This window comes from Pyrus communis, chromosome 7 (genome assembly GCF_963583255.1).
Source record: "Pyrus communis chromosome 7, drPyrComm1.1, whole genome shotgun sequence".
Lineage (NCBI taxonomy): Eukaryota > Viridiplantae > Streptophyta > Magnoliopsida > Rosales > Rosaceae > Pyrus > Pyrus communis.
Genome location: NC_084809.1, coordinates 418,540 through 440,414, shown reverse-complemented (window position 1 = coordinate 440,414; position 21,875 = coordinate 418,540). Strand labels below are relative to the sequence as shown.

Below are 21,875 nucleotides of genomic sequence, written 5' to 3'. Positions count from 1 at the left end.
TATGCGAAACAACTATAAAAACGTTAATTTTAAAGCACATAACCAACCTTAAGAAATAACTTCTCATACAATGCTCAAATGGGGTGTATGAATACACCAACGTGATCTACTCAACCTCAGGAACATCCCCATATTTTTAGAAAAATTTTCCACCGTCGCACGCGCCCCCACGCGCCGGCCAAGGCACGTGCCTGGCACGCTGACGGCGTCAGTTAACGCCGTCAGGAATATTCCGTTAACTTTAACGGATTCCGTTAACGCCGTTAGGAATATTCCGTCCAAACTGACAGAATATTCCGTCGTCTTCTCCGGCGAGGCTCCGGCGCCGTCGCCGGCGCCGGAAAATCGGGAAAACTTCAAATCGTCATATCTTCTTCGTTTTTCAACCAAATTCCACAAAATTGGTACCAAATTGAAGCTTACAACGAGAGGAACAAGTTCATACCACTTTCAAGTGCTAAAACATACGGAGTCTCGCCGGGAAAACACCACCAACTCCGGCCAACCTCGAAGCTCACGATCCTGACGTCCAAAACCTTCAAACGAACCACCCCGAGCCTCCTAAGGACCTCACCAAGCTTCCTACAAGCTTGAAATTCCCAAAAACATAAGAATTTACGTGTGCATGAACAGTGACAAAAATCGGGTATCCCGAGTTCGACGTGAAAACAAAGGTATCCTTACCTGAAATGGGTATGGTTGAACTCCTACGGACCTCACGAGCATGGATATGTACTTTGTTTCTTCGATCTGTGAAGATTACAAGGGTTTTGGGGTATGTCCGTACAAATGGAGGGGAAAATGGGAGAGAGAGGGCTCGGGACAGGGGGGGATACAGGGCGGGGAATGGTGAGGGTGTGTGTGTGTGGAAATGTGTGTGGTCCACAACCAGCCACACCAAGCTCAAAACAACCACACAACGCAAAAATCACACTAGGGGCAAAATCGTCTTTTCACGCGTACGTTTTTAAAATTTTCGGAACGGGCTGTCACATTAAAAATTTGAAAATCATTTTATAAAAAATTAATGGGTACAAACTTATCCTTTTTTTTGTTTTTAATTTTGAAAATGTTTTGAATTGAAAATTAATTAGGAGTTTAATAAGGGTGTGAGTATTAAAATCCTAAATCAATTACTAATTTTTATTTTAAAAAATTAATTTAACTGACATATAAATTAATTAATATATTAATGTTAGGAACTTCAATCAAAATCTAAAAACCGATAAGGTCTCAATCAATGAACATTAGTAACTAGGAACCGAATACTAAATTTTCCTAAAAGAATTATATGGTATAGAATGTGCTACATCGATTAGTGCACAATTTTGGTGCACGAGTTTGGTGTACGTAGCACCATCGAAGATATAAATATATATGCTGTCTTTAAATGACGAATGAGATAAATTAATTCCTCAATTTGAGGAAATTGATTTCTGTACACGCATTGTCATTCTGCACACGCATGTTTATTTGATCTATTGATACTCTATTGACTTCCTCCATTCGAAGATTACAAAAAAACATGGGTGTGTACAAAATGATGTGTGGAAATAACATCCTATACACACACACTACACACATATATATAAATGTATAAATATATTTGGATCATTTGTTTGTTGGAAAGTCTACAACGATATCCGTGTTATGTAGTTTGGGAAGCTCCACGTTTGTGGCTCGTTTATCAATCTCTCATATATCTCCCACTGTAGAGTTATCATCAACTTCCCGTTAAATCGATCGATCGTTCTCAATATATATACGTAGTGACAAGATATCACAGATAGATTAGGCATACGTTAATATCAACGGTGTAGCTAAGAATTTTTCGATGGGTGAGCTAAGCTAATATTATTACTGTGTTTTTAATCTTTTGTTGCTTACCTAAAGTTATATAATAGTAAATCTGAAAGTAATAATTTGAAACAAAAAATTTATACTATGTTTTCCAAGCTTTTAGCCTTCAAAAATTTCAACTGAATAAAATAAAGAACCATTTATGGTATAGAAGTTTTAATTTGTTACTATTAAATTATAATATTGGTTAAAGGGACGAGTTTATTTAACATTTACTAGCATATGGGCACACACAAAGTGTGTGAGAAATTTTTTTATTTTTGTTTTTGAAATAGAAGGAGAGAGGAAGAGAGTGATAGAGAATGCGGGAGAGAAGTTTTTTTTTTAATTAGAGATATGTTAGAATTACATGTAGGTGAGGTTTTGAAAAAAAAAAGAAAATTTTGGTTATGTGTAATTACATTTCTGCCTTATATTTCTTATTCATATTCTGATTTAATTAGAGGGTTAAACTGGTAATTTCATAGGATTTTGGTTGACAATTAGTGTTATATTAATTAGTAGAGATTAGCTCTTATTTTCCTTAAAACAGCCTTAAAATTCAAATTTGCATTTTCTAAAGGGAATATGACAATTAAAATCATAAAATAGCCCAAAAGATTAATATTTAAAGCTTAAAGATCTACAATTCTCTCTATGTTATAATCTAGGGAAGCCTTGTACTTGACTCAGCCAGTGGTTACTGGTTAATATAAATATTAATTACATAATCTGTTGCTTGCAAATTGCAACTGCTAGCTATATATATTAATAAGTGTTGGTGGCGATGGGTTGTATTTGGACGGATTTGTGCCCTAATGACCAAATAACCAGATTAAGTGAGATTCTCCTCTCAAATATAACCAGATTTGGCCTCGAGCTCACCAGCTTCATTCTTTGAATCCTTTCTTTCACCTTTCCACGCTCCAAATTAAACCATACATTGTAATTTATATACTCATTTGTAATAAAAGTTGTGTTGAACGTGGGAAATATCGTCCTTAGGACATTGAGGCCCCGTTTGACATGTCATATAAAGTATCAAATAAAATAAATAATACGGAAGTAGTTGTTTGATGTATTTTCGTACTAAATAAGCACCCGTTTAATTATCCAGTCCATCAAATTTTATACAGTTGACACCGTACTATTAAAATACCCCAAAAGCTCGGATAATTAGCCAGGGCGCTATCCTCTCCATTTCACACAGCCGCCGTTAACGACTTCTCAGAGTGGGCCTTCGAGCAGTTCCTCGACGAGTTCTCCACCCCGGCCGCCACTCCGTGAATTTCCTCCGTGAATTTCCTTCCAAATTTTTTTGAGGAATAATAGAAAACAAAGTCCTCTATGTGAATATTCTTGGTTTGTGGTGTTTTAATTTTTCCCATTTTTCATTTTAAGTTTTAACAACAATTATTTTGTGAAATTATTTAGAAAATTATTATAGTCCGACATATTATCCGATGCACAGATTAATCCGACACAACATCAAACATTCGACTAATTTAGTCATATTATCCAATGACTATTTATCCTATCCGATTCAAATAGTTAGTACCATCCAAACTGCCAAACGAGGCATGAGTGTATACTATGAGTGTTATTAATCAACTAAACAGTTAAATTAAAAAAAAAAAAAATATATATATATATATGTATTATACCGCACGCAATACATATCCATGCATGCATCCAAAATAATAATAATAAAACATTAGTGCACACACTTGTGTGTGAGAGTCTTAGACAGAACAAGCTAAGTAGTGTACTATGTCACGCTTGTAGAATTATCAAAAAGATAGAGCAAAGACTCACTTCCAACAAAATTTTAATATTGTCTTTAACTTGGTAATTACCACTTGTATAATCTGTTAGGTGTAGACCTTTATCACAAAAGGTCTCGGTATTAGTTGGACGAGGTTAGGATATACAGGCCCGCTCCTCTAATACCTTGTAAAATTATCAGAATGATAGCCAAAAACTACTTCCAACAACACTGATATATCCCCAACTAGGTAATTACCACCTACACAATCCCTTAGGTGTGAGATTTTATCACAAAATGCATCGGTATTAATTAAAGTGAGGTTAAAATATTTAAACTCTTTTTTCTTTCTTTCTCTGGCCGATGTAAGATATTTAACAACGCTGATGATGCTGGATAATATGGTTGATATGTTTCACTTTTACAAATTATTAATCATTATTAAAATGAAATTACATATTAATATTTAATTATAACATTAACGTCATGTGATCGTGTTTCAGACGTATCTTTAAATTATAAATTTAAGCAGCAATATGTATTCTTCCAGATACTAAAGTTAGGTGCACATGCATCAATAATATTTTCTTGATTTTACATCAACAGTCTTTTTCTTCGGTTTGCATCAATATTCAATAGCACTTAATAATTTCTTTTTCTTATTCAACTGTTAATTTGCAAAATAAGTTGGGCAAATGGGCAATGATCAATGGGCATATGATTTCCGTGGGCAGGAAACCAGTCACTTACGCTGGAATTGCCGCCAGAAATACCGGCAAATATGCGACCAAATTGTAACGAACTCGTTCCTCGTGTCAACTCACCGCCAAAAAGTCACGTGGCATTGGAATCCCTCCTGGCTAATTGTACGGACGCCCATGCCATGCCCAAAATATCAGAAATTGTTTAAAAATCACGAGTCCTCTCGAAAGAGCGTCACAAGCCAATGGACCGCGGGCTGCGACGAACCGCTGGCCAAGCCAATCACAATTCGACACGTCACGAAAATACAGCTGACGATGTACTCTCTTTTCCTTCGAACGGACTTTTCGGACCCCACGGCCCCGTGCCCGTCCTGCCCGCTGCCCCGCTTAGCACCTTTCGTTTCGTTCGTTTTGTTTAAAACACACACTCTCTCAGCGGGGTGGATATTTCCTTGATTATTGGAGGAGGCATCGTTGTATATAGTATATTTCTTAAAATCATGTACTCTCATGTGTAAGATTGTCGGTGTTTTTCTAAATTCTGTCTGTTTTTGAGGTCTTGGGTTGCTCGGAAATCTCCGGTAGATTTGGAAGAGAAGAAAGAAAAATGAACGATGAGTACGCCAAGTTCGTCAGGAGGATGAACCCACCGAGGTATTTTCCCCTAATATTTCTGGGATTTTCTGTTTTCTGGTAAATTGTTATGCTTTTTTGGTTTCTGGGTTTTGTTTGTTTTCGTTTTTTAGATGAAGGGTCCGTTGAATTTTTTTTGTTTTCTCTAATTATGATTCTGATATAATTTATGTGTTCTTTGTTCTCTCAAGTTTTGATTTTTGTACCGTTTGGTTGATGAAAAAGCAGAACTTTTACTTGTTTCAGTAAAACTTGGGTAACAATTATTCCCTCCCTTTCCTGTTGAGTCTTCTTCTTCTTCTTCTTTGATTCAGAAAGTAAAGATGTATTCTTTTAATTTTCGTTTTCTGATTGAATTTTAGTTTTACATAGAGGACTTATGGGCAGCTGACTTTTCCTTCCCATCTGTTCCCTCGCCATGAATTGTACGCGAAGTGATTTCCGTACACACATTTTCTCCTCTGCACAGTTGGTTTGTTTATGGTTTTTGGATTGAATTATTCAAAAGAGAATTAAGGGACAGAAATAAACACTTCAATAGGGTGTGTAGAAGGAGAAAATGAGTGTGCGAAAATCGTTTTCTGTATGCTAAAAAGGCCAAGGGTTTAATTTTGGAGCCTATATGGGCATATGAATTTTTTTTTTTTTTTTGGACCCCCCTTCAGGAAACTACTTGGTTTGGCCCATTTGATTGTCCTCTTCTTTGAACATTTGATTGTCCTCTTCTTTGAAGTGCGTATGAAAAAGCAAGAAGCTTCATCTGATTTGCCCGTTGTTCTTGATTTGATTGTCCTCTTCTTTGAAGTATGTAAAGAAAACAAGAAGCTTCATCTGATCTGCCCGTTGTTCTTGCAGAGTTGTGATCGATAACGATTCTTGCGAGGATGCCACCGTTATCCAGGTGAGGCTGCTTGTACCTTCTGACCAGTACTTTTTATGTTTTCTTATGAGATGTATTTGTTGATTTCGTTCATGTATATTGGTGCGAAGAATTCGGTTGAAGATTTGAATATCCAATTGAACATTATTTTTTTTCCTTTCAAATTTTGATTAGGTTGACAGTGTCAACAAACATGGAATTCTGCTGGATGTTGTCCAAGTGCTCGCCGATGTGAACCTTGTAATAACCAAAGCTTATATCTCATCTGATGGTGTATGGTTCATGGATGGTAAGGTTTTTTATTCAACTTCCCATGTCAAGACTCAAGCTTTCCATTTTTCTGTATTTTGTTTCTCTTCTTCTAGTTTACCAAGTCTGTTTTTTCTGAATTTTCTGTTTTTCAGTGTTCAATGTGATTGACCGTGACGGGAAAAAAATCAGAGACAAGGACATTATCAATTATATTCAAATGGTAAGGATTCGATCCTATTGCAGTTCCTCTGGCTGTTAAGAAGTCAGGGGAAAAGAGTAGCAAACAAACTTTATGTCTTTATGTTCTTTTTCTGAAGATGATGATAAAGCAATTAAGTTCTTGCATTTAAGGTCGTTTTCGTAGATTTCTGATGGGAAGAGACAAACTAAATCGTTTAATGTTTTATGACAAATCGTCGTTTAGAAAAACATGATTTCCTCTGGCATCTAATTTATGCTATAATTTCAGTTTTGTTTAAGGAAAGCTGTTTCAAAACTAAAAGAGATACGTTGTTGCATCCGACGCCTACCTTTCTGCATTGCCTATGATCTTTTCCTGGACCAAGATATATAGACCTATGGGAAAGGTCGTCATTTTTCAGTTCACTTTTTTATTTTGCAGAGACTTGAAAGCAATGGTGGCTTTGTACCCTCTATGAGAGACTCCGTCGGCATGATGCCCTCAGAAGAGTACACCTCCATTGAGCTCAGCGGCACCGACAGGCCTGGCTTATTGTCTGAAGTGTGTGCGGTTCTTGCAGACCTTCACTGTAATGTGGTAAACGCTGAGATATGGACACACAACACTAGAGCTGCAGCTGTAGTTCATGTCACAGATGATTCCACTGGCTGCGCAATTGAAGATCCAATCCGTCTCGCTACAATTAAGGAGTTGCTTTGCAATGTCCTCAAAGTAAACAGTGAATTGAAGGCTGCTAAAATGACACTTGCAACCCCTGGAGTTACAAACAGAGATAGAAGGTTACATCAGATTATGTTTGCTGACAGGGATTATGAAAGGGTTGAAAGAGCAGAACTACGGAGAGTTGAGGATAAGGGCTCAAAACCCCATGTAACCGCGTTGGATTGCAGCCAGAAGGATTACACTGTCATTACCATGAGGTCAAAAGATCGACCAAAGTTGTTATTTGACATCATCTGCACTTTAACAGACATGCAGTATGTGGTTTTTCACGGAATGGTCAATACTGGGAGGACGGAAGCTTATCAGGTAAGATAAATTCCTATTGAAATTGGTCTGATGTAATGGTTCTGGTTTGCAAAGCCAGCAAAGCTCGGCTGGATCTGACATAATCATCAAATGGCAGACATTCATTTGCAATTTTTGCTCTTTGGGTTGTGGATCTCATTTCCTTCTAACACACGAGGTATTTTTCTTTTTAGGAATTTTACATTCGACATGTTGATGGGCTTCCTATCAACTCAGAAGCTGAGCGAGAACGTGTTGTACAGTGCCTTGAAGCAGCCATTGAAAGGCGGGCATCGGAGGTGCGGTGAACTTTTACCTGACGAGAACCCTCATGTTCAGTTTTCATGTCCACAAAGTTACCAACACATGTTGCTTTACCATGCAGGGCCTGGAACTACAACTGTGCACAGATGACCGGGTTGGACTTCTCTCAGATATCACGCGGATATTCAGAGAGAACAGTTTGCGTGTCACACGAGCAGAAATTTCAACTAAAAGTGGAAAAGCAATAGACACATTCTATGTCACGGACGTTACAGGAAGCCCAGTAGACGCCAAGATTATCGATTCAGTTCGCAGACAGATTGGGCAGACCATACTGCAGGTGAAGTGTAACTCAAGCCCTGCACCAAAGCCTCCTCAAGGGACAACAATGGGATATCTCTTCGGAAACTTATTCAAAGCTCGAAGTTTCCAGAGCCTTAAGTTGGTTCGATCCTACTCTTAGTTTCTCGATGTTCTGGAAAGTAAACACTGTAAAAAGAACAAAATTACCAGACGTCTTAAGCTGCATATAGGAAGAAGAAACCCAGAAACCACTCTGGATACTGTCAAGATAGTGGTTGGGTTTGTATATTTTGTACATTTGTAAAGATATGTATTGTAATTGTATAGTGTGGTGTACAGACTACAGAGGTTGTAAAAAGATAGAAGATTGTACAGATACATACATTCATACATAGCTCAATGAGGAAATAATGTAAATATTATAGATTAAATTGCTCTCTTTTTCCTCTCAATGTCTGCCTAAGATGATAAGATTAGATGCGTTTTTAACTTTGTGATGGATGGTTTCCGTAGCATTGACGTTGTCGACTTCATCTTGGTTTACCTTCTAGCATTTTTACTTATCCTGTTGATTTCAAAGATACATGGCACAACACTAAGCGCAGTGGCGTTTTAAAATTCAAACAGCCGACCCTATTGAGTGAGATAAGGTTTTGTTGTTGTTGTAGGTACTGATTTCCAAGGTCCAAACTTTTAATATGCTTGAGGGCCGTAGTGAGGCAAAAACATCGTGAAATAGGTTTTATGATGTTATTTTAAGAAATTTGCAAAACCAATAAAAACTGTGACTTATAGCTCACACTTAAGTTATTTGAACACAATCTTATTATTTATTGTTATATATGTAGATTTTATTGAATTTTTAAGTTGAAAAAGAGTAATCATCATAACTACGACAAATTTCTCTCAATCATAACATCTTTTAAACGTCTTGTATGAATTTTGAAAAACTTCTAGTACTTTCAAAGTGTCAAAAAAATTAGACTAATGTTAAATTTTTACAAGTTCAGAAAACGTGAGTTTTCGTGTATGCATGTGAAAGCTAAAGGATCATCGCTGGATCCTCTTTGTGAAGATCTTTGAATCATTCAATCACATTCATTCATCGTATACCGTACGATCAGAAATTATTGTAATTTTTTATTTAAAATTAAATATAAATAATACTTGATAAAAAATAACTGCACGATGTATGATGAACATATATGATTAAAGAATCTTCAAAATTCTCACAAAGAGAATTTGGCGAGGATCCTCACAACAATAATCCATTTGAAAAAGTTGTTATAAGTTACGTGGAAGCGGTTTTAAACTTTTATTTCGAGTCAAATTAGTAATTTTAGTTGAATATTAACCAATGAAAAATACTAGTAGAGCTGAAAGTGTATTTACAGCATCGCTGCTGATGAGGCCTCGCCATTGTCGCCAGCTCTGTTTCCGCCAATGAAAGCCTCGTCGGCAGCGGAGCTAGCCAGTCGAATAAGCCGGGTTCTAATCTCCGCTTCCAACGACACAAGGCCGACTCGCTCATGGGATCCTTCTCTCGAGACCATTCTCCACCGCCTCGGTTGCCGCGACTCACTGAGCCCCTCACTCGTGGCCCGAGTTATCGACCCCTTCCTCCTTAATCACCACTCGCTCGCTCTCGGCTTCTTCAACTGGGCTTCCCAGCAACCGTCCTTCTCCCACACATCCCTCACCTACCGATCAGTCCTCAAGTCTCTCTCGTTTTCCCGCCAATTCAACTCCATTGATGCCCTCCTCAAGCAAGTCAAAGTCCAGAAGATCAGTCTCGATGCTTCGGTTTATCGCTCCGTAATTGCTTCACTAATCATTGCAAAGAAAACCCACAACGCTTTTTTGGTCTTCAGCGAGGTTTCCTCGCTAATTGGAGACATTGGGCATGGGATTTGTAACTCGCTGTTGGCTGCGCTAGCATCCGATGGATATTTTGAGTATGCCCAGAAGGTGTTTGATGAAATGACTCTTAAAGCTGTCCCCTTGAGCACAGTTGGTTTTGGTGTTTTTATATGGAGACTTTGTGGAAATGCGGAATTGGGTAAAATTTTGAGTATGTTAGATGAGGTTAGGAGAGGTGGTTCGGAGATTAACGGCTCCGTTATAGCTCTTTTGGTTGTTCACGGGCTTTGTCAGGCTTCTAGAGTATCAGAGACTTTTTGGGTATTGGATGAGCTGAGAAGTAGAGAGTGCAAACCTGATTTCATGGCGTATAGGATTGTCGCCGAAGCACTTCGGTTAACTGGGGACGTAGTTGGTACCGAAAAGGTTTTGAAGAAGAAGAGAAAGCTAGGTGTAGCTCCTAGGACTAATGATTATAGAGGGTTCATATTTGATTTGATTTCAGAGAGGCGGATATGTGAAGCAAAAGAGTTGGGAGAAGTGATTGTTAGCGGGAATTTTCCGATTGACGATGATGTTCTCAATGTCTTGATAGGATCAGTGTCGGCAATTGATCCTGGCTCGGCGTTAGTCTTCTTCGAATTCATGGTTGGAAAAGAGAGGTTCCCAACTCTTTTGACTTTGAGCAATTTGAGTAGGAATCTGTGTAAGCATGACAAAAGTGATGACTTGCTGGAAGTCTTTCGAGTTCTATCATCCGGCGGCTATTTCAGAGATTTGGAGACTTACAATGTGATGGTGTCGTTCTTGTGCAGAGCAGGGATGGTGAAAGAAGCGTATGGCGCTCTTCAGGAGATGAGGAAAAATGGGTTAGGCCCGGACAGTTTGACTTACAATTCACTTATTGAAGCATGTTGTAGGGAAGATCTGTTGAGGCCTGCTAAAAGGCTATGGGACGAGATGTTTGCAACTGGGTGCAACGGAAACTTGAAGACTTACAATATCCTAATCCGTAAGTTTTCGGAAGTAGGCCAGGTTGACGAGGCTCAGAGGCTCTTTTACCACATGCTGGGTAAAGGGGTTGCACCGGACACGATGACTTACATTTCTCTACTTGAAGGGCTTTGCCAAGAAAAGAAGGTTGAAGCCGCTTTCGAAGTATTTAACAAGTCTGTTCAACAGGATATGATGCTTGCACAAACTGTATTGGGTGCATTTACTCATTCTTTGTGCAAAACAGGTATCTTCTGTACTGATGATTATACGTAATGGATGTTTCAATTTTCACATCATGTACCTTCATGCTTCGCCAGTAAATGTCCAGCGCGGAGTGCCAGAGTCGGTAGTTTCAAATGTTTTGGCTTGTTGCTTAGGCGTTTCTGATCTGTGCAGGTCTTTTTCTTGCTGCTTCTAAGTTACTCTGCGGCATCAGCCATGATGTAACAGAGTCCGATTCCCATGTAACTTTGCTGAAGTATTTAGCTGACGCTGAAGAGATTCCGGTTGCCATCGAGCACATTAAATGGGTTCGACAAACCGCACCCTCGATGTTGCAAATTATATCAGCTGAACTTTTAGCATCCCTGTCTTCTTCTTCAAGACCAGAGCCAACTCTGCAGTTGCTTCAAACAATCCGGGAAATATCAGGTCTCAAACAATAATGCTCTAGTTTATATTGCTCAGACCAGAGGTTCAATTTAGATCGTAGAGGTTGGCGTTCGGATATTATAATTCACAGCAATCATTGCATGTTTATGATAATTTGATTGCTCCGCAATTCATCCAGTACCCCTTCCGGTTGAATGGTGAAGTTTTCGTCTGTCGGCTCACCAAAATAACCACCAAACCTTATCCCATTAAATGAGGTCGGATGTATGAATCGTAAAATGCTGCTTGCTGTTGAATGGTGCAGTTGAATGGTAAAGTTTTAGTCCGTCAGCGCACCAAAAATTAATAATAATAAAGAAAAAGAAACGAAATTAAGGGAAATTTGGTTTCTAATAAAATTTACGATTCTCTCGTACAAAAGTTGACATTTGTCAGTGAACTCTGTTTGTCAATTTACACTATACATCCGGTGAATGACTGCAACGGTTCTTTAACTATGTAAATGTTCTACCTAGGAATCCAGAGGATTGGAAAACTAAGAAGGGGGAAAAAAATCTGAGGTAACCATGTCTCTTAAATTAGCTGTACAGTTTTTATACCGAGAACGAAAAACATTACAGGTCGTACAACATGGGTCAATCGTTAAGGCGATGGATCTCACCCATCAAGATCCGGTTGCTGGTAACCTTAAAGCCGAGGAGAGCTGGATCAATCTGTCTTCCTTTCTTCCCTTTCTTCTTGCCAGTCCGCCCCGCTTGGCCACCTCCATCAGACGGCTCCAGTGCAGCTGCTCTGTTGGCTGCATCAGCCTCTGAAATGACTGGTTTCTTGAGCATGTCTATGAATGATGTCTCAGACACAGATGCGTCGCTGTAAGATGAAGTCCTCCTAAATTCCGCATCATTCTTGCTACATGCTTGGGTTTCATAGACCTGGGTTGCAGCTGGATTTCTTTGTATGACAGGTAAAGGAACTGCTGCTTCAGACAAAACGTCCTGGGAAGATAAAACTCGGCGTCTATTCAAAGCATTGTCATACCCTTTGGTTACAGTAGAAGGCAGTCTGTGAATGGACCATCGAAAGTTACAATCAGATTGGGCTATAAATCACCAAAGTAAGCTTGAGAGAGAGAGAGTCTATCATAGAACTTCGAACTTGCAAAATCATTGGGAAATATCCTTTATGCGCACACTACAGCAATAGTGTATACGCAACATATAGGTAATGAAATTGACTCGGTCATCTCATAATGAACCAGCTAATAGCGCGTCACTTGAGAATAACGGATATTCAAAATGACGCACACGAGGCTACAAGTTCATGCAAAGTTACAAATAACCAAACAAATAAACGTAAAGTACCCCTCTCTCTCTCTCTCTCTCTCTCTCTCTGTCGCTCGCTCGTTCTCTCACACACACACACACACATTCGAAAAATAGTATTGCACATAAAAGGAAAAAGAAAAGAAAATTACCTCCCATTAGAAACCTCTTCTCCAAGTGGTTTATCTATCCCTGTCTCAGAGCTGTAAAAACTCCCACCTCCGCCTGTACCATCAAAAGAGTTTAAAATTCGTCCAAAATAAAGATGAGACTAAGAAACAAGATTATTTGAAAAATTACCAGCACTGCTAAGTGAACTCTGCCTGCTATGGGCATTACTACGAAGATCCCTTGATGTTTCTTCTTGTTCTCCCATGTTGCCTTCATAGCTTTTCACCCCCTGTTTCTTCCAATTATTTCCCTCCAACTCTGATAAATCTTCCACAAATGCTCTGGAATTAGATCTAAAAGGCCCTTCTGTGAAGGAGTTGTTCATACCAACTGGTTGATCAGGAAGAAGATTAAATGGATGATGTACAGATTCTCCCCGGCTTCCGGAAGACGATAGGTGATGCTGATAATCAACTTCTGATAACTGTATAGATTGACTGAATTTTTGGTGAAGGTCCATCAAAAATTGTTTTGAGTGTTCTTTATCACCATCAGATGATGCCCATATATCTGAATCAGCAAAAGCCATGGTAGCTTCTGAGTCGCGGGTTTGCTCAGCATGACAATGCAGTGATTCAATGGAGCTATCTTCCAGATGTCCATTGTTCCCAAAGGGCAAGTGCTCCAAACCAACTGGATGAGAAGAATAAAACTCATCCAGACCCAGCCCGCGAGCACTCAGAATATCCAAGTTCATCGCATGGGAACCAGCAGGAACAGATGACCTCTCAAATTCCACAGAGTTTGGTTCGTAGAACCCTCCCTGAGGTTGCTCCCGTGTGGCATGATTCCAATTGAGATGGCTTAGTTTCTGTTCATGGGTGGGAAACCTCTGCTGTTGCTGGTAATTTTCTGAAGAGCTAAATCCTACCATATGAGCCTGGTGATGACCAACAGGATTCCTGACAACTTGGCTTGCTTCATCTACGAACCGAGGCCCACCAACACGCCTTTCCCCTTCCATCTGCAGTTGCTCTCTCAATGCTGCGGATAACTGCTTTGCCTGCAGATCAGAAATGTGCATATTCCCTTGCTTGGCCTGAGATATGAGGTCAAAGAAATCAGTCTGTCCTGAGCGTCCTATATTTTCTTGGATGATATGCTCTAACAATGGATCGTGTCTTGAGGAATGGGACATCTGGTGCAAGTCATCTAGAAGGTGCTTCCTTGAATGTAATTGATCGAAAGGGTTGCCTCTTGTAGCATCCGCCTTCCACTGCCCATAACCAGAATCCGATATTTGTTGATGCAAAAACTGTTCAAGGAGCACATGTTGAGCTTGAGATCTCTGTTGTTGCTGCAATTTCATTTGGTGTTGGTGAAGCTGCTCCTGCAAGTGACGCTGTTGCTGAAGCTCCAGCTGACGCTGTTGCTGCTGAAGCTCCAATTGACGTTGGTGATGCAGCTCCAACTGATGCTGGCGCTGCAGCTCCAACTGACGCTGGTGCTCCTGAATCTCCAACTGACGCTGCTGTTGCTGAAGCTCCAACTGACGCTGCTGTTGCTGAAGCTCCAATTGGTGTTGCTGTTGACGAAGCTCCAACTGACGCTGCTGCTGACGCTGCATTTCAAAAATATGTTCCATATCTGCCACTGGATGATGGAATGACGGCTGGATATTAGGGTTCTTGCTGTCAGAAAAAACAAATCCAGGGAACCGGTCCACTCCTGTTCCTGCACTATGTGCAACAGTAAGTGGAGAAAGATGGTTCAGCTGCTGAAACCGTTCTTTTAGTAATTGCTGTGACATTATATGCTCTGCCGGGTCAAGGCCACTGTTTTGTTGTCCCATGTGAGATAAATGGTGAGGATCTATAGAACCCATACTAACATTAGTGTTATTTTTTATATAATTATCAGGCCGTGTCTCCACAAAGCAAGGTCGATCAATCATGGCACCAAGGGAATTCTGATTAGCAATAATGGCGCCTTCCTCAAAGAAGGCATCTCTAAAATGAACCTGATCATCAATGCCGAAAGACGCATGAGATGATTGAGCAGGCCTTAAACGTGAGTTGCCTCTGAGCTCTGACATCAACAGGCCAAAAGGATGCAACTTATCGTCCTGCTGATCAGGCACACTAGTTTTTGAAACTTCATTTGCAAGGGAATGAAGGCTCGGAGGATTTGCAAATGAGCCATGAATGTCAGCTGAAGACCTCGATAGGTAATCACTGCTGCTTTTAGGCCTTCCAGGAAATACAATTTCTGTACAAACCAAAATGAAAGAAGCCATTGAAGTAACAGTGTAGTAGACATAAACAATAATATAGAAAAGTAAAAACAAAAAACACAACACACCCTCATCTTCTGCTACAACATTCTGAATGCCATGATTTTTTAGAATAGCAGACCCGCCATCATAGTTAGGAGCAGATGTTCTCTCTCCCAAGCTGCCTCCAACAGCATCCGATGGCTCTAATTGAGTAGGCAAACTAGAATTAGAGACAGGCCCAAATTTAGTTTTCAGATGTGGCATCACTTCACCAAGTTCTTGAAAAAGAGATCCATTGGGCGCATCAAATGAACGAACTGGCAAGTCAATTCCGAAAAATCCCTGCTCAAACCATGCAATTATGTCGATCCCCAGGAAAGGTCCTTGGATATTCCCTTGAGGATCAAGGTAGCACAAACTCATATCCTCAGGTGTGACAATTCTTTCCACGAGATAGGCATCCTCATTGCTCTTCAAATAGTGATCACCACTGCTTGCGGTTTGCTGAAAATTGGAAAATGAAAACGGAAACTTGAATCATCAGGAAACTGGCTATCAATTTCAACTGTATCAAATTTAATGCAGTCCAATAAAGGATGCTTCAAAGACCAAAATATCTTACCTCCTGGCATCTTGAACTTTTTAAGTCAGCGTCATCATTACTGGGATCAATCTCCCTATCAGCCACTGCTGAGACCGTCAGAACTTTCTGACCTTCAGTAGCAACACATTCTGGGAAAGTGTAAACAGTGTATTCAAATACAACAAGCTGTAATACCAATAGTTTCCAATGAAAGGGCAAGAAACATAAGGTCTTCAAAAGCTTGTCCTTACCTTTTAACATATGTGTTTGTGAGCCACAAATAGGTGACTCAGCACCAGTAACCGGAAAAGAATTGTTTAAATTGACCTTTTCAGCAGATTGGACATTTTCCCCTTCTTCCTTGCTTAAACTGACATTGCTAGATCCTGAATAGATGGAAAAAACTAGTTTCAGAAACAAATGAGAAGGATAATGCGGCAAGTATGCAACTTATCTACCTTTAGCATCTTCATCTAATACGTTCATGTCCCCAGACGAGTTGTATACCACTTCACTGCTAGTAATTATTCCCTTATATATGTCACCCAGACCAGCCTGAAGGCATCACATCAGCAAATAATGGTGGTCAGAGAAACAAGTCAGTGCTTGCCTGTTTAACCAAGATAACTACAGAGCAATTCCTTATGGATAATAAGCACGTCATATATTCCTACTTATGTTTGTGTGTGGATATTTAAATAAATATTTAACAACATAATCTGTATACCTCTTCCTCTGCATCAGGGGCAAAAAAAGCCAATGGCTCAATCGAGCTCACTTGGGTTATTGGTGATACATGCTCCATCCCATCAGGCATATCAAAAGTCGAATCCTTCTTTTGCTTGCGATAAATATCAAGGAGCTTTCCTCTGGGATAGCAATACGTATTGGCAAAACGGCCAGATTTTCCAAGTACAAGTTTGCCAATCTGTAGGCTTCCATTAGTGTTAGACCTCCCTCGTCCAGCAGCAAATCCTACTTTTTCCACCTGCCCTCGAGCCATCCCAAATCCTGGTGCAGCACGATATGGGCCTGCCCCAGCTGATTGACCATCTATGCGATGGCGCGGCCTCCACTTATCACGAGAGTCACTATCACGCTCAGAAGCTGCACGGTTGCTGTTGGAAAAAGACTGCTTCTCAACATGTACATCTTCCCTCTCAGCATCAGTCTTTTTCTCTATTCGCGAGTCCTTTTCTTTATCTTCAGGCCCCCACCTTGATGACCATTTGTTATCTCTTCGGGATTCAATCCAGCGGTCAGAAGACAACACTTTATTCTCTGCAGCATCCTTAGTTGTAGTCACACCTGCACGGCGATCTTCTGCTCTAGTCTCAGTATTATCCCTGGTCAAACTTGCACCTAGACGGCGATCTTCTTTCTTTCGATCTCTCCTACCAAGTAAGCCTGTTTCTCTCTCCTCTTCACGCCAGCGGCGACTACTATCTAAATCAGGTGCATTCCTCTTCCAATCTTTTTTCTCCTGAGATCCATCTACACGCCAAATGTCTCTCGAATTGGGATCAGATGAGTTTCCATGAGACAGAGAATCATTTGCATGCACTTCCTGTCATTTTTATCGGTATTTAGAAATGGATAATGACGGTTGAAAACAAGGAGAATTATAATCCTTTACAGAGAGAAAATCTAAATCCTTCTAATCATTTTTTGAAAACATAATAATTCGCTCCTATGATAGCTCAATGTCCTTTTTCAATTCAAACACTAGATTAGATACATGGCTTAAGAGACAATAACAAAATCCTCAGAAGCATAAAGAAAAAGGCAAAATTGAGAGGCTTCAAACCACTACAGTGCATTTAAATTAGTAGAATTCAACAAACTATGGTCTCCAGAAAAAGAGAGGGGTAAAGATACCAAAGTATGACAGCAATCACTAAAGAAAATAAGGATCTGACAAGTCGTCACATCACTTGTATGTAAAAGGGTTAGAAACTGTAAATCTAGTTGTCTGTTCAACCCACGCTAACATTTAAGTTTATAAATAATTAACAGCAGTACAATTAAGGGAGAAGAACTGAAAAGGACATACTCCTGACGTTCCAGTTGCTAGTGTCTTGGAATCTGGTTTGGCATATAGCCATTGTGGAGACAAAGGGATGCTGCTGTCTAAGGCAACTTGATCTGCAATTAGGACCATGTTAAGCTAATTAATTGGCAGGCTCACACTAATCATAAACAAAAATACAGTAAATGAAAGCCAATGCGGTGAACAAAATTGAACATGGGAAAACAATGGATAATTAGAAAGGGAGCACAACCACCAATTGACAAGTCAAGGGACCCCGTTAGCGCCTTCTCCTCACTGTTTCCTTGGAAGGCTTCATCTAAGATGACAAACAGAAAAGATACATATTTACTTACGTTCTTCGAAAGCAGATTGTCCATAATTTAAAAATCCAAGAAGTTCACCGAAAGTAAAAATAAAATAGGCCGAAAACAGTGCACGAATAGTCCAATGAACTGCTAATAGCACCAGCACTACTAATGAAAAACACAACAGAAAGGAAGATGACATGAGCACCTTGGCAACAGAATTATCCCAAATTTCGTCTCCAAACTAACATCGAAAAGAAAAACGATAACGATATCATGAACATTCAAAAGTTTTGCAACACATGACATTCTAAAGAATACAGATATATGTATATGTATATGTAGGTGTATGTATGAATGCGATTCAAATCGAGCAGAAAAGAAACTGATGCGAAAGAAACAGAGAAAATCGATGCAATGATAAGAGATATGGATTGAGAAACGCCGAGGAACGCAAACCTTTGGCGGAGAAGTGTGAATCGACCAGATTCGAGGGGAGGAGATCTTGAGGGAGACTGACTTTTCCGTGCGCCATCGGAGGCCAAAACGATTCGAATTGCAGAGGATTTGCAGGCGAATTACGGAGACGAGAGGGCAGCTAATCGGGCTTCGAGATGCGGAAAGAGAGAGAGAACGCGGAATTAGCCTCTGCAAGCGAACACTTGCAGATGGGGAAAATGGGAGGAAGACAGAGAGGCAGAGATTTCTAGGGTTTGGGGAATTGCAAGGCTTGCAGGCAAATGAGAGAGAGAGAGAGAGGCAAATGAGAGAGAGAGAGAGAGAGAGAGAGAGAGAGGTCGCAGAGGGGGAGAGAGAGGGTGAGGGTTTGGGTTGTGTATGATCGGGACAGGCAAAGCGAAGTGTAATTTTCGTGGAGACCTTGCAAAAATCTATATATGCAAATATAGGGGGGGGACCGAAATTTGTTTTTTCAGTTTTAACTTTTTTACAATATAACGAATTTTTATTTTTGGAAAATTTTATTTTAAATCTCTTTTCTCAAATGCAAATGCTTCTATGAGTCTTTACCTTCAAAATAGATAGATAACCGTAGTTTGCCACCAGTTGTTCCCTTTTGAAATAGGTGGATAATCGTGGGTTGCCATCAGTTGTCCTCCTTAAAGGAGGAAAAAAAAATGCAAATTTGTATTTCTTTTCTTATTACCAACACTTTTTTTTTTTTTGTGACTGACCACATTAATAAACTTGTTCTAACTTTTAAGTCATGGTATTTATTTTTCTAATATTACGAGTTCTAATGTCTTATCATCATTTTGGCGATGACCCTCACATCTTTACCTATATAGATTGATGGCTATGGGAATTGATGGCTATGGGAAATTTCTTTTCATTCTTTCGCCATTCATGATGTAAAAAATCAAGATATTCATCCTTCTATCTAATGTTATAATGCATATTTTTGTATAACGTCGGCTCGTTTAGAATGCTTTTGTGGAAATTGTTTATGTTCGAAGTAATTTTCTTCAAAAATCAATACTTAAAAATACCTCTGCCATCGTTTAGAAAATGATTTTAAATGACTGAAAGTATTTTAGATAAAATATTATTGACACAAATCCTAATAAAAATGCAAGTTAATCCTACAAAAGCACATGAAAAGGAAAGCATTTAATTGCTTTTGGAATCTAAAAACACTTTCAGTCATTTAAAAGAGCCTCTTAAATGAATCCCTAGCAGATGAACCATGAAGCAAGCACAAACAAAAGCTCATCCGGTACATGACTCATACAAGAAAAGTCCAAATAACATGGTATACCAAAATAAGCATATTGCATATGAATTGTGCAACAGAAACAATCATCATAAAACATATTGTAATTGCTCATCACTGGATATCCCCAAAACCGTACCAAAATCGGCATGTCCATTCAGTCTTAATCCAACCAGCTAAACAACATTGCAGCATTTAAAGGAAAAGAGAACCTCAGCGGTTGATCTAAATAAACTTTAACTACACAAAATGGAGAAGCAAACTCGGACAATCTTTTCCTAAGTAGAAAGAAGTACAAAAAACAACCAAATTTAATTAAGCCTTTGCGCAGCTTCCTTCGCAAGGAGCTTCTCCTTCGCCCTAGTTTTTGCCTGGGATTTGGAACCCATGATGCCGCCACCCCACTTTTTCCTGTACTCCTCATACTTGTCATTGAAGTTGGCCTGCAACAAAGCGAGACACCAAATTAAACAAAGCGTTCAATCTCAATATGGACAACGTAAGCACTACAAAGCAATTTAACAACAGCTTCGAGAAATTGGTCAAGGAATTTAATTCAATCCCACCTTGATTGCCTCCAAGACCTTGCTGAACTCCAACTTATCCTCATTCTTGACTGTTGTCAAGCACAAAACTGATGCAGTTTTCTTGTGGACAATCTGAGATATACGTTTGTTCTTAGTTCATATATAATAGACAAACCGACTTAAAACAATCAAGAATCTGGAAATATAAAAATATTACCGATCCCAAGCGTGCTTTGCCCTTCACAATGCAATATGGGACTTCCATCTTCCTGCATAAAGCAGGAAGCCAAACAACCAACTCTATTGGGTCAACATCGTGTGCAATAACAACAAGCTGGGCCTTGTTCTGCAAGTAAAATACAGTTGCAAAACAACATTACTCAAAATGTAAACGCTGTAACAAAGAACATAAAACACATGCACATGGCAGAGAGCAAAACCTGCTCTATGAGGTAGGTCACATGGTTGAGACCATACTTCACAACAATAGGCTTCTTGGCCTCAACAGATTTGCCTTCGGTCTCGGCCTGGGCCCTTTTCAAAAGGCGCTCCTTCTTTGCAGCTTTGTCCTCAGGCCTGTACTTGAGAAGCATCTTGAACAGGCTGGTGGCTGCACACAGGTATAAGAGACAACGTTATAATTTGAGCGCTTCCATAAAATCCAGCAGAAACAAGAAAGGCCACGACAATACAGTCACAAAACAGTTTGGAAACATAGCAACGAGCCAGTACACCCGATATACTATAACCGTAATACCTATCAACATCTCACATTTTCTTCTATATAATGAAACAAATTATATTGTGCCGTAATCATATCAAGGAACATGAATTTGAGAAACTTGTAATCAGCACATTCTAAATGATAAACCCCGAAAATATAAATAGATAAAATTCTTTGTAAACTTATTCATCAAATCAAAATCTCAATCTAACATTCATATATTGGAGAAAAAGAAGAAGAATAACAGTCCTATGAGGGTTCCAAACAATTTCTCCAAACAAAAGTACTAAAATGCAGAACCAGGAAAACGCAATCAAAAGGCAAGAGTTATCGAAAAATACCGAGGTTCTTATCGAGGGTCTTGGTGAACTGGTTCAAAGCTGGAGGAACCTTCAACCTCTGCTTGAGGATCCTCTTCTTCCTCTGAATCTGAACCACCTTGGGCCATTTCACGAACCGGGTCAGATCCCTCTTCGGTGGTAATGCCCCTCCGATACCGAACTGCTTCGGGCGCTTCTCGAACAGCGGGTTTACAACCTTGTCCTATAAAAACACCACACAGCACCACCAATCACAATCACCATGGAAGCAAATCGCAAAATCATCATATATATAAATATATATATTATACATATACATTCGCATACATATATATATATATATATATTGAAACAGAAGATACATACCGTCTTCTTCTTGGAAGCTGCGACTGGAGCTTTTACGCCTCTTTTGGGGGCCTGAGTAAAAGAAATGAATATGTGAGAAGAGAACAAGGACGGTGAAGATTAATGGAAGCTCCAATGCGACGGTGGTGGAACGGGAGGCGGAGGAAGACGGAGAGGGAGCAGATACTCACCATTCTCGGAGGCTGCTGCTTCGACCTGCTTGGTAGCTCTAAAACTCCTCAAACGGCGTAAACCCTAGAAGAAAGGCTCACGATTTATAT

The 21,875-nt window shown here is 39.6% G+C and overlaps 4 protein-coding genes across 7 annotated transcripts; 2 read left to right on the top strand and 2 right to left on the bottom strand.

Moving 5' to 3' along the window:
- Positions 1 to 4,733: 4,733 nt before the first annotated feature.
- On the top strand, positions 4,734 to 8,442 carry LOC137739671 (ACT domain-containing protein ACR6-like). 2 transcript variants are annotated; one of them, XM_068479332.1, is made up of 7 exons: positions 4,734 to 4,962; positions 5,797 to 5,842; positions 5,996 to 6,110; positions 6,226 to 6,293; positions 6,696 to 7,304; positions 7,478 to 7,582; positions 7,669 to 8,442. In XM_068479332.1, exons 1-7 carry the CDS (start codon positions 4,916 to 4,918, stop codon positions 8,008 to 8,010), a joined length of 1,332 nt encoding a protein of 443 aa, XP_068335433.1. In that variant the 5' UTR covers positions 4,734 to 4,915; the 3' UTR covers positions 8,011 to 8,442. The 2 variants fall into 2 exon arrangements, with proteins under 2 accessions (XP_068335433.1, XP_068335434.1); XM_068479333.1 differs by having other exon boundaries at positions 5,747 to 5,842.
- Positions 8,443 to 9,157: 715 nt separating this feature from the next.
- On the top strand, positions 9,158 to 11,681 carry LOC137739067 (pentatricopeptide repeat-containing protein At5g14080). The gene is made up of 2 exons (XM_068478549.1): positions 9,158 to 10,950; positions 11,103 to 11,681. Exons 1-2 carry the CDS (start codon positions 9,294 to 9,296, stop codon positions 11,369 to 11,371), a joined length of 1,926 nt encoding a protein of 641 aa, XP_068334650.1. The 5' UTR covers positions 9,158 to 9,293; the 3' UTR covers positions 11,372 to 11,681.
- A 10-nt stretch (positions 11,682 to 11,691) lies between these two features.
- LOC137739066 (protein ESSENTIAL FOR POTEXVIRUS ACCUMULATION 1-like) lies at positions 11,692 to 18,723 on the bottom strand. 3 transcript variants are annotated; one of them, XM_068478545.1, is made up of 11 exons: positions 18,406 to 18,723; positions 17,892 to 17,957; positions 17,663 to 17,754; positions 16,337 to 17,176; positions 16,068 to 16,164; positions 15,861 to 15,995; positions 15,649 to 15,758; positions 15,113 to 15,530; positions 12,941 to 15,019; positions 12,793 to 12,865; positions 11,692 to 12,380 (listed from the first exon to the last, which is right to left on the bottom strand). In XM_068478545.1, exons 1-11 carry the CDS (start codon positions 18,479 to 18,481, stop codon positions 11,954 to 11,956), a joined length of 4,413 nt encoding a protein of 1,470 aa, XP_068334646.1. In that variant the 5' UTR covers positions 18,482 to 18,723; the 3' UTR covers positions 11,692 to 11,953. The 3 variants fall into 3 exon arrangements, with proteins under 3 accessions (XP_068334646.1, XP_068334647.1, XP_068334648.1); XM_068478546.1 differs by having other exon boundaries at positions 17,895 to 17,957; XM_068478547.1 differs by lacking the exon at positions 17,892 to 17,957.
- Positions 18,724 to 19,764: 1,041 nt separating this feature from the next.
- LOC137739138 (large ribosomal subunit protein eL8y-like) lies at positions 19,765 to 21,867 on the bottom strand. The gene is made up of 7 exons (XM_068478642.1): positions 21,786 to 21,867; positions 21,616 to 21,666; positions 21,271 to 21,472; positions 20,646 to 20,815; positions 20,423 to 20,551; positions 20,245 to 20,337; positions 19,765 to 20,121 (listed from the first exon to the last, which is right to left on the bottom strand). Exons 1-7 carry the CDS (start codon positions 21,786 to 21,788, stop codon positions 19,990 to 19,992), a joined length of 780 nt encoding a protein of 259 aa, XP_068334743.1. The 5' UTR covers positions 21,789 to 21,867; the 3' UTR covers positions 19,765 to 19,989.
- Positions 21,868 to 21,875: the final 8 nt, after the last annotated feature.

Bases quoted from the DNA above. Each gene is read 5' to 3' on its own strand.
- LOC137739671 (XM_068479332.1), top strand. From the start codon at position 4,916: ATGAACGATGAGTACGCCAAGTTCGTCAGGAGGATGAACCCACCGAG. The intron at 4,963-5,796 runs GTATTTTCCCCT...TTGTTCTTGCAG, and splicing joins AGGAGGATGAACCCACCGAG to AGTTGTGATCGATAACGATT. The intron at 6,294-6,695 runs GTAAGGATTCGA...TTTATTTTGCAG, and splicing joins TTATCAATTATATTCAAATG to AGACTTGAAAGCAATGGTGG.
- LOC137739067 (XM_068478549.1), top strand. From the start codon at position 9,294: ATGAAAGCCTCGTCGGCAGCGGAGCTAGCCAGTCGAATAAGCCGGGTT. The intron at 10,951-11,102 runs GTATCTTCTGTA...TGATCTGTGCAG, and splicing joins TCATTCTTTGTGCAAAACAG to GTCTTTTTCTTGCTGCTTCT.
- LOC137739066 (XM_068478545.1), bottom strand. From the start codon at position 18,481: ATGGCGCACGGAAAAGTCAGTCTCCCTCAAGATCTCCTCCCCTCGAAT. The intron at 17,958-18,405 runs GTTTGCGTTCCT...TTGTCATCTTAG, and splicing joins TTCACACTTCTCCGCCAAAG to ATGAAGCCTTCCAAGGAAAC. The intron at 17,755-17,891 runs GTTGTGCTCCCT...TCCTAATTGCAG, and splicing joins CCTTGACTTGTCAATTGGTG to ATCAAGTTGCCTTAGACAGC.
- LOC137739138 (XM_068478642.1), bottom strand. The intron at 21,473-21,615 runs GTATGTATCTTC...GTGTTTTTATAG, and splicing joins CAGCTTCCAAGAAGAAGACG to GACAAGGTTGTAAACCCGCT. The intron at 20,816-21,270 runs GTATTTTTCGAT...ACCTGTGTGCAG, and splicing joins GACCCTCGATAAGAACCTCG to CCACCAGCCTGTTCAAGATG.